The sequence below is a fragment of the Pelophylax lessonae genome (assembly GCF_965119305.1).
Source record: "Pelophylax lessonae genome assembly, chromosome: 4".
Lineage (NCBI taxonomy): Eukaryota > Metazoa > Chordata > Amphibia > Anura > Ranidae > Pelophylax > Pelophylax lessonae.
In genome coordinates this window covers 648,680,683-648,692,465 of record NC_138771.1, presented here as the reverse complement: position 1 = coordinate 648,692,465, position 11,783 = coordinate 648,680,683, and the positions used below count along the sequence as shown (strand labels likewise).

At 43.9% G+C, this 11,783-nt stretch overlaps 1 protein-coding gene across 1 annotated transcript; it reads left to right on the top strand.

Moving 5' to 3' along the window:
• Nucleotides 1–765: 765 nt before the first annotated feature.
• LOC309552386 (olfactory receptor 5AR1-like) lies at nt 766–1,701 on the top strand (the record flags this gene model as incomplete). The annotated part of the gene is made up of 1 exon (XM_082253329.1): nt 766–1,701. One exon carries the CDS (start codon nt 766–768, stop codon nt 1,699–1,701), a length of 936 nt encoding a protein of 311 aa, XP_082109455.1.
• Between the last annotated feature and the right edge of the window lie 10,082 nt (nt 1,702–11,783).

The window sequence follows — 11,783 nt, the reverse complement described above, 5'->3', positions numbered from 1 at the left end:
AAGGAGAAGCCATGCCATTGGGCATGGAGGAGGAGGGAGGAGATGCAGAAGAGGGGGAAGAAGCCAAAGCTGAAGCCGCTGCTGCCGCGTGAGTGAGCCGGGGGGGGGGCGCCAGGGTCCTACACCCTGCTGTGGCCCTGGGAGGGTGGGGGTATAGTGTGCAGCCTGCTGCGGTTCTGTCTGACGCCACTGGGCTCAAATAAAACACTTCCACAGAACCAACCCCCCCAATTTGTAATCGTCGATAATGACATATGGTCTTTCTACAACAATACGGCAACCACTAGAAAAGGTATAACCTGGTTCTATAAATGCTTGAACTACCAACGGTTGGAAAATAAATCACCTCAAATCAATAAATGGGAAAAGGTACTACAGACAGAATACTCTCTAGCAGAGTGGAACAAAGCATTATCTACAACATTGAAATCCTCCCACAATTTATACAAGGAATTATGTTATATTTTGTTCTCCTGTATTAATTTGTTTTATACAAAACCCAATAACAATTATTGGAAAAGAAAAGGTCACAAAGCAATTAAAAATGTCACATTCAGTTAGCAGGTTCTGTGTGTAGCAATATTATTACATGTTAATGTTGTTATTTTACTTATTGGCCTTTATAATAAAGTTATGAAATATGAAACACTTTTCTGTAAGTTAGCTTTTATTCCAGAATAAAGATAAGTAGTTTGTGTAATTCTGGAGCTTGTGTTGCATTGAAAAATTAGATACTTATTTCAACCATTACAGGGAAAAAGCTCTATGGATATGGTAAAAAACAAGACCCATGTAACCATGTTTGAGTTTTCTGGTTTAACTGATGATGAAGAACTTGTTCCATTCCTCTTTGGGTTCTTTTTGCTTGTCTACATAGTGACCATCCTTGGAAATGTTGGGATGATGCTAATTATTCATATCTTTCCCAGTCTTTATACTCCGATGTACTACTTCTTGAACTATTTGTCTATGGTGGACCTCTTCTACTCTTCAACAGTTACTCCCAAAATGTTGTCCGACCTCCTTTCTAAGAGGAAGCAGATCTCCCTCGTTGGTTGTGCCCTTCAGTTCTGCTTCTTTGCTGGTTTGGCAAGTACAGAGGTCTTTGTCCTGTCGAGCATGGCATATGACCGATATGTGGCTGTCTGTTTTCCGCTCCACTATGTCACAATAATGACCAAGAAGAAATGTCAAGGGATGATTCTCACTGCTTTCCTTATTAGCATTGTGCAGTCAACATCATCAACCAGTTGTATGTTCACTCTGCAGTATTGTGGTCCAAACCTTTTAGACCATTTTTATTGTGACATCCCACCAATACTCAAACTGTCCTGTTCAGATACTCGTTTTTGTGACATTTTAACTGTGTTTTTTGTATGTTTTTGCACAGTAAGCTCATTGACAATCATCTTGGTCTCCTATACTCTTATTATATCGGCCATTCTACAGATGAAATCCACCAAGGGCCGACAGAAAGCATTTAGTACATGTTCATCCCATCTAATGTGTGCTACCATATTTTATGTGACTGTTTTCATCACTTACTTACACCCCTCTTCTAGCCACCTTGGGAAACAAAATAAGGTGGCTTCTGTTTTCTATGCAATGGTGACTCCAATGCTGAATCCTCTTATCTATAGTCTGAGGAACCAGGAGGTGAAGAAGGTTATATTGCAATTACTGCGAAAACATAAACATTAATATGGGTAAAATACTACTTTATAGAAGATTGCTAAGTAGTTAGCATAGTGCAGCATGGTGCGTCGATGAGCAGTGAACACACACAGAGCCCAAGGTAAATGAGAACAGTGTATAGCACCCACTAGTATGTCACATTCTAGTATGAAAAATTCTAGTCTGGCCCACGGGCTAAGCCTGAGCCATGGAATCTGGGTCAGGGTTACTAGAGTTCAGGGCTGGATGACTCATCCTGGCAGCTCTCTGGTGCCCCCCCCCCTGGTTCTAGAATGTTGAAGAATATTCTAGAAATTAGTGGGTGGAGGCTAGGAGGGTTGTCTTGCATATTTAGGGGCCCTCAGCCAATTTCCAGGAATTTGGCCTGGCAGGGAACTAAGGAGCCCTTAAATAGACATGTGCCATGCCAGCAAGGGGGTCTGGTGGAAGATGGAGAAGCAGTGCTGAGGGAGTCTGTCGGTGGCCCTTGAGGGACCCCTGCAGAGGAGCGGTTTTACCTTGAGCTGGAGCTCGGATGGTTGGCCTGGAAGGATCCCACCATAGGAGGCAGTTGAAGGAAAGCTTTCCGGAGAGGCAGCAGGGGCAAAGAGAGACAAAGCGAGTAGATCAGCACCATGCAGGGACAGACAAGAAGAGAGACTGCCAACTGTAACAGGTCTCTCTTGAAGACAGCAGCATGCTTATGTCTTAATCAAACCTTGCCCTTGTCTCTAGTGTGTGTCAGTCTGGTAGACTGGGAAAAAGAAGCAGCCAGGTGGGCTAGTGAAGTGACAGCCAGGTGAGCTAGCATTTCTGCAGATGTGGAATTGGGATCAGTATCTACTGGGAAGCAGCATGCAGTTCACTCCAAGTGTGCTACTTTACCAAGGGTCTGCGAGTTCCTAGCCTGTAATTGGCTGTTGCTGAGCTGATAAGAGACCGTTAGCTCCTAAAGGAGTGAACCCAGCAGAGCTGTGCAAACGAGCAAGATTTGTACAAAAGGAAGAAGTGGACACTGTAAATAGGGAGGAAGTTGTCCCCGGATCTATTGTTGTTTGTCAAGTTGGGCATCCCATAATCCCTACCCCATCCAAGTTATTATTCCCTAATAAAACAACAAAAACAAGCAGAAAAGACTGTTTTTTTGTGTCCAGATGCCAGACGGAAATGCTGTGTGACTGGCTGTGCAGCGGGGAACACTGATAATTGTAAATCCTATGGGGGTAGTGCTACAAGTATAATAGGAAAGTCCCAACAATGCACAATCAGGCCCGGCGGGTGGGGCGAAATGCATTGCGGGTGTCCTGGAAGGAGCCTGGGCTGAGGCTGCTTTCACTTTTTACACACGTGTTTTGTTTGCTTTTGATGTGTAGCCTTTTGGACTTTTATTTTCATCGATATCCATGGAGCTGTGACAAGCTCCTTCCCTACCTTCATTCTTAGCAGCTTACAGTAGATGAGGACCTGCTGGAGCCTTCAGTGAAACCTTTCATTTTTGCATAGGCCCGGCAGGACACAGCCGTCCAGAACCACTTACAAATCTGTAGTAGTGGAGTGTCAGCTCAAAATGATGGCCATAGCGTCTGCAATAAGGAGCGGGAATGCAGTCCAGCCGGTCCACTCCCAAAGCTTCCTGAACCGAAGAAAGATGTAGTCCTTGCGCTGTCCTTACTCCATCAGAACCTTTCCCTACCTCTGAACTCTCTCCCTGCCAGACGGGGAACCTGTCCCTACATTAACCACTCGCAAACTGTGTGCCAAACCCAGGAGCCAGTGTTTTATATAGACACTGCCCTAACCCAAGATGGCCAACGAGATCACAAGGGGCACCGGTGTCCAATCAGTTATTCTCCTGGTGACCGCAGGAAATCTTAGAGGAAACAAGTTCCTCATGACTTCCTCCCCCTTCTGTATTGCTGCTTTGGTCGCGCACCACTTACAGTGGGGAGTACTGACTGCACCTGCCTACAAGTAGCTCCGCCTAGCAATAGTAGGACCGTTGGTCCAAATTTCAACCAAGACACTACCTGCCTGGAGTTTGCATGTTCTCCCTGTCCCTTAGTGGGTTTCCTCCCTCACTTCAAGGACATGCTGATATGGTAATTGGCTCCTGTCTAAATTGCCTCTAGTATGTGTACAGTATGTATGAATGTGAGTTAGGGACCTTAGATTGTAAGCTCCTTGAGGTCATGGAGTGATGTGAATGTACAATATGTGCTACATAAATTGTTGGCACTTGGAAACTTTCCATCTACTATAAAATAATAAAAAAAATCAACCATAAGAATTTGTCACCCAATATTAAAACTTGTTATCTGGATTTTCGCTACCAAATCACCAAAAAGAAGACACAGCTCAATGGAAACTACCACAGTGGTGGGAAATGGTCGCTTTACATTTGCTTTCAAATACAGTTTTTATTTCACGGTCGCTTTACACTAGCAAATGTTGAAGCTGTGGCTACCCAATTCAATGAATTCAATTGTTTTTTCTATCAAAGATTTTCAAAAAATCAATCGCATTGGTCATTGTTTCACTCATAATAATCAATGTGGCTCGAGTGGTCAAAAATAGGAAAAAAAAGTGGTCAATACTATTTCTTTACCAATGACTTTATGTAAACCATTCAGTTAATAGGGTTATAAATCATTGATAGGCTGTAAGTATTGCTTGTTAACTTCAATATTGTCATGTAGAAGAATGGATTACATTTTGGGGGCCATTTATTCGGAAATAAAATAAAAAATAACTTAACCAACTGTAACCAACCAACTGTGAAGCCCAGGACTTTTTTTCTCAGAAAATAGGTGCAGAAACTCAACCACGACCCCCCCCCCAAAACTCATCTCCCCCCCCCCCACACACACACACCCTCCAAACAAATCAAATAGTGGGTGTTTTCAAATTTCACAAACAGTGTGAGGGTCTTAACCACTTAAGCCCCGGAAGATTTTACCCCCTTTATGACCAAGGGGTATTTTGCGATTCGGCACTGCGTGACTTTAACGGACAATTGCGCGGTCGTGCGACGCTGTACCTAAACAAATTTGACGTCCTTTTTTTCCCACAAACAGAGCTTTCTTTTGGTGGTATTTGATCACCTGTGCAATTTTTTGATCATGCGCTATAATCAAAAAAAGAGCGACAATTTTGCAAAAATAACAATATTTTTCACATTTTTTTATATGAAATTCCCCCCCAAAAAAATGTAAAAATCAAAATTTTTTAAAATTTTTGGCCAATTTGTTTTCTGCTACCTATGTTTGGTAAAAAAAAAAAATCACAATAAGTGTATTTTGATTGGTTTGGACAAAAGTTATTGCGTTTACTAACTAAGGGAAAGATCTTTGTCATTTTTGTTGTTTTTTTTTTTTAACGAGTAATGGCGGCGATCTGCGATTTTTTTTGCGGGACTGCGACATTGCGGCGGACATATCGGACCCTTGAATGACATTTTTGACACTTTTGGGGGCACCAGTGACAATACTACAGTAATCAGTGCTATACATATGCACTGTTACTGTAAAAATGACACTGGCAGGGAAGGGGTTAACTTTTTTAGAGATGCAGTGACTATGTGTGTCCCTAGGGGCGTGATTCTTACTGTGATTGGATGTGGCTGTGTGTGTAACAGCACAGATCAACAGTCCTACATAGCAGGACCGTTAGATCAGTGCTTTTACACAGGGAAGAATGACAGGCGGCTTTGTTTACACTAGCCGCCTGCCTTTCTCCCTTCACAGCGGATGATCGCGAGTGACCGACGGACAGCGGGTCCGCCGGTCACACGCACGGAGGTGGCCGTAAACGAGCTGAGGCGGGAGCGCGCCTCCGGCGGTGGGCGCATGCCTGCTATTGGCTCCCAGGCTAGTGACGTACCGGTACGTCACTTTGCCTGGCCGGGGCTGACCGCCGCAGTATATGTATTTGCGGCGGTTGGCAACCGGTTAAAGGGGCATTAGATACCAGGGGTGCATTATGTATAGAGTGTAGAGTTTGGAAGTGCGCTACACACAGAGTGCAAAGTTCAGCCTTCAGCCACAGCTGCTTACCGCTGCATCCCCCATGCACATCTCACTTTCACCCCTCTTCAGCTCTGACCTCTGCATACAAACCCCCCCTCCCCGCTAAAAGCTCCACCATCTTCCACATGTCTTACTTTTGTTGCTGTATTAAGCTGAAGCACCCAACCGGCTCTAGTACCTCCCCGTTGTAGGTGGCTCTGCCTCTCTCACTTGCAGGGAGATCATCTAGTGGGGGTGTCAACATCCGCAATGCACCCTAGGCACCTGCATCTCCCCCTTCCTGCACTCAGTGGGAGCCACTGGGGGACAAGCCGGACATTGTTTTTACTATTGATAGTGGTGAGAAGGTTTCCGAGGGCCTGAGCCAGAGGTGGCGGAACTGAGTTCCACCAAGTTTCAGCTGAAAAAAAGCCCTGGCGAAGCCTAAAGATTTGAAGCAACATCTCCCTCAATTATAGAGTTGATCTTGCATGATCACAGACAGTACTCAATTGTTCTTGTTCAGAGTAAGGCCCAGTGATGACTGGAGATACATTTTTTGGGGGGGACGCAAACCCCTCCATTTCCAGGCACAATGAAGCTCAATGAAGAGGCTTCTTCCCAACACAACACAGGGAGCAGCCAGCAGATGAGCCAGCAACTTGGACTTCCCAAAGCTCGCAGCATGATTCCTGAGCAGGCAGATATAGGAGAGGAGGAACGCTCGTTTAACCCAATAAGTGCAAGGCACACACAGCCTGACTTTAATCCACAGCTCAGACCACAGCACAAACAGCAGAGGCAGATGGGGGAAAGGCTCAGCCCAAGCCTGTTACAGACAATGGATATTCCTGTTCTGCCTGAGAGATGCTGAAGCAGGGCACTTTAATTGCTACTCCAGGGATTTGGAGGAGGGGATCAGAGACAGGCTGCCTATGTCCCTTTCTCTCAGGGTATAAACAATTGCTCCCAGCAGCTGATCAGACCATTCTGTACACAGCATCTCTAGGTTCCAATCACCAACCTGCTCTACCTGATCTGGTTGCCACCCATAGACTGTCAGTCCTTGTACCTTACTGGCCCTGGGGTGAGGCTCATTCGCACAAGCTTCAGCTAGGTTAATAACCCCCGTCAGGTCCGCACTTACCCCATCCAGGTCCCAGCTTCCCCGGCTTCTACTCCCGGCTAATCTGGTCTTAAGATTCGACTTCTGTCCTGATTGACTGGGAGGAGAAGCCGGAAGACAATAACGAATATTAATTTGCTAATGTTACAAGTGGGTGGGTTCCTGTGCCCCGAGCCCAACCTTTTTGAGCTTCAGGTTTAAATCATATACTTCAAAATAAAAGTAAACTCATAGAAACCTATGAGTGCGGCGCCCCGCACTGAGATTAGAGGTCAGCGCATGGAGATTGGGGGGGGGGGGGGCGGCTTTTGGACCCTTCGCCACTGGTAAGCCCCCTTTTGCATGTTTAGATCAGCAGGGGATGTGTTCGCTGATCTCCTGCTGTTTAGAGTAGAGCAAGTGGACGCTCGCCCCCTAGCTGCAGGCACGCAACCGGCGTAGAGCTACGTCAGTTTGCGCAGGAGGACCAGCCTGCCGCAGTATATACTGTATGTGGTGGGCGGTCCGAAACCAGTTAATACAGTGTACAGTATTATATGTGATCACTGTATTAGTGTCACTATTGATGTCAGTGTCAGTTAGCAAGCTAGTGTACCTCCCAGCCAGTGTCTGTTAGTGCCAGATTGCTTGCCAAACTATCAAAATCACACTAAGAGTCGCTGATCACCGCTATTACAGTATAACTTCTATAGCTGCGTTAATTCCAGGAATATACAGTATACCATTGTTTGTAGACGCTATAAACCAATTAATATACACTTATTGGGGTTTTTTTTTTTTCTTACTAAAGACATTTTGGCATAAATTTATGAAGAAATTTGATTTTTTTTTTTTTTTTGATTGGATATGTTTTATTACAAAAAGAAGAAAATATTGTGTGATTGTTTTTTCAAAATGTTTGGTCTTTTTTCGTTTATATAATAAATAATAAAATACCACCAAAAGAAAGCTCTGTTTGTGTGAAAAAATGATATAATTGGTGTTATCAGTGTTGCATGATCGTGCAATTACTATTTAAAGTACCACAGTGTTGAATAGCAAACATTGGCCTGGTCATGAAGGGGGCAAAACCTTCCAGACGTCAAGTGGTTAAATTAAGAAGAATTAGGTGTAGGAGGAATGAAACTGGGTGAGGAAAAGCCATGTTCTACTAACAAGTTAAAGTGTTACTAAACCCAGGATCCTGCGGTCACTATATCGTGTCTCCCATAGTACACAGAACATGGAAATTCTATTATTTTAGTAAACTGACAAATACCTTTTTTCATCAGCTGTACATAGCAGTTAGAGCAATCTTGTGACTTGTATTGGTGTGTGCTGATAGCTTGTAGGAGTTTTCATTTCTCCCACGATTGTACCATCAGGCTTCAAGACCCTTAATCCTCTGTCTGAACATGTCTGGACAGTGCTGATTGGCCCTGTGCTGATCACATGTACCCTCCCAAGAAAAACAAACTCTCGAGCAATACACACCAAACTGAGCAGCCTGACTCCATGGACTCTGTATATATCTGGTTATTTTTTGGAGTCAGTGGAAGGAGGAGAGGATCAGACAAGACCGGATCAAACAGCCTATTTACACAATGCAGAGGATTAACCCCTTGGGATCCACACTAAGGAGTATAACAGACATGCTTTACTGTTATATATATGTTATATATGAATATAGCAGAAAGTAAAAAATATTCAAAATTGTCGCTTTTTTTTGTTTATAACACAAAATCTAAACATTGCACAGGTGATCAAATAGCACAAAAAGAAAGCTCTGTTTGTGGAGGAAAAAGAGACATCTATTGTATATGGTTACAGCGTTGCATGACCGCACAATTGTTAGGTAAAGTAACGCAGTGCCGTATCACAAAAAATGGCCTGGTCATTAAGGGGGAAAAAAACTTCCGGAGCTGAAGTGGTTAATCTATTGGCGCTTTTCCACTGCATGGAACCGAACGGTTCGGCTCGCTTTTGTGCTTTTCCACTGCTGGTACCGCATGGTACGGTGCAGGAACGGTTCGGTACGGTACAGCTGCGCTTTTCCACTGCATGGAACCGAACGGTACGGCTCGCTTAAACAGTACCACCTCAGTTGTGGTTCCAACAGGGCCGTACCGGTACCATATCCCACAATCCTTTGCATGCAGCCTTGACTGTTTGTCACTACTAGCCACTGATTGGTCAGAGAATCGTTGTTATCCCAGCAAAAACAAAAAGGAAGGGAGGGGCAGGGGGACTTTTAAAGGGATACCGTCATCAGACCAATAATTCAAGTAATATATGTAAAAAACTATTTTTATTGAGAAAACAAAATATCCAATAAAAATTACTGTATTGAGAAACACAAGTAATATGTTACATAAACAGAGGAAAAAGAACAATACGTAGCGTATGTAAGCTAATAGAAACGTGAGATACACAGGGGGGTGGTAGAAACCAAAACCCCCAAAACAGACCTAAACACCAGAGATGGTAAGACTGGTGGGTTTTGTTTGGTGTAGTGGACGTAGATGGGCTAATATATGGGCATCTACGTCCACTACACCAAACAAAACCCACCAGTCTTACCATCTCTGGTTTTTAGGTCTGTTTTGGGAGTTTTGGTTTCTACCACCCCCCTGTGTATGGCACGTTTCTATTAGCTTACATACGCTACGTATTGTTCTTTTTCCTCTGTTTATGTAACATATTACTTGTGTTTCTCAATACAGTAATTTTTATTGGATATTTTGCTAAGGACTTTACTGAGGCTTTGTGAGCCGTTCCCCATGTACATGACAATTGCAGTGACGTAATAGATGGACACAACGCATAGATGGGAAGCACAAATAGAGAAGGCCTTCTCACGACTAGTAGCAGAGGACATTCTTATTATCGCCACAATGATAAACAGGTAGGAGAGGAGGGTCAAGGAAAAAGGCACAAAGGCCATTATGCAAGTCAAGACAAAGATGGAGGCTTCAATCAGCCATGTGTTGATGCAGGAAAGCCTCAAAACTGGGAAAAGGTCACAAAAAAAGTGGTCAATGGCTAGAGCAAAACAAAAAAGGAAGACTGGAAATGGAAACTGTTGGTAATAAAGACGTTGAAAAGCCAATGCACCAAGTGGTGATGGCTAAGCTTTGACATAGTCTTGAGTGCATCAGCTTTGAGTAGTTAAGGGGTCTACAAATGGCCAGGTATCGATCGTATGCCATAAGTGCCAGGAGAACACCTTCTGTTCCACCACAAGCACAAAAGAAATACATTTGTGTGAAGCAGGCAACCAGAGAAATATTGTGAGAGTTACCCAGGAGGATTTGCAACAGCTTGGGGGTTACCGTTGTGGTGTAGAGGACCTCGAGAATGGAGAGGTTCGTGAGGAAATAATACATGGGCTTATGAAGATGGACATCCAACCAGGAGACAAGGATGATCAAGAGATTGCCTACCAGTGTCAACAAGTAGATGATCAGGAAACATAGAAAGAGTGGAATTCTGCCATAGTGTAGATTGGAGAAACCGATGAGATAGAAGGTGGTTGGAGGAGTGTGGTTCAGGGACATTTCCATGGATTCTGTGATGGACAATCTATCAAAGATAGGTTATCAGAAATTTGAATGTACTATAATATTACCTGTATATTTTAAAAAAATTGACAGAGCTATCGATTTGTTTTAAATCAGTGGTCTCCAAAATTCGACACTTTGCTTGCCTTTATCTTGCCCTTGCTACACTATTACTCCTAATGATACAAAGCACTATTCCTTCCCATTGACACCAACGATGAGGCACCATTCCCTCCCACAGTCACTAATGATAGGGCATTTTTCCTTCCCAGATACCAATGATGGGGCACTATTTCTCCCACTGACACCAATAATAGAGCACTATTCCTCCCACGAATGCCAATGATGGGGCACTATTTCTCCCACTGATACCAATGATGGGGCACTATTCCTTACACTAATAATAATGTTGGGGCACTATTCCTCCTATTGACACCAATGATGAGGCACCATTCCTTCCCACTGACACCAATGATGGGGCACTATTCCTCCCACTGACACCAATGATGGGGCACTATTCGCGCCAGTATACCAATGATGGAGCACTATTTTCCCCACTGACGCCAATGATGGGGCAATATTATTTACACTAATTCTAATGTTGGGTCACTATTCCTTCCATTGACACCAACAATTAGGCACTATTTCTTTCCCACTAACACCAATGATGGGGCACTATTCCTTCCACTGACAGCAATGATGGGGTACTATTTCTTCCCACTAACACCAATGATGGGGCACTATTCCTTCCACTGACACCAATGATGGGGCACTATTCCTTCAACTGACAGCAATGATGGGGTACTATTTCTTCCCACTAACACCAATGATGGGGGCACTATTCCTTCCACTGACACCAATGATGAGGCACTATTCCTTCCACTGACAGCAATGATGAGGCACCATTCCTCCCACTAACACCAATGATGGGGCACTATTCCTCCCACTAACACCAATGATGGGGCACTATTCCTTCCACTGACAGCAATGATGGGGCACTATTCCTTCCACTGACAGCAATGATGGGGCACTATTCCTTCCACTGACAGCAATGATGGGGTACTATTGATCTTTTATTGAAAAGAATCAAGCAACATATTTTATACAAAAGTAAAAAACAGAACTATAGTACAATATTCCAACAGAAAACAAAGGAATACACATCCATGTGCAGAATATATACAATATATACATAATCCACTTCCAACATTCTTAGAGAACTATTTACGTAAAGCAGCAGAGAGGGCCTAAGAGGCACAACCCATCACCTATGTATGCAGCCATTTATCAAAAACTGAGCATTAAGAAAAAATCTAGGGTGATAAGAGACAGAAAGCCACACCCGGGAAAGAGACTCCTGGCAGTCAGGGAGGCTTGAAACCCCTCCACGCCTTCAGCCAAGCCCTCTGACTCCACTTGTCTCTCTCAAGCGCCCGAATC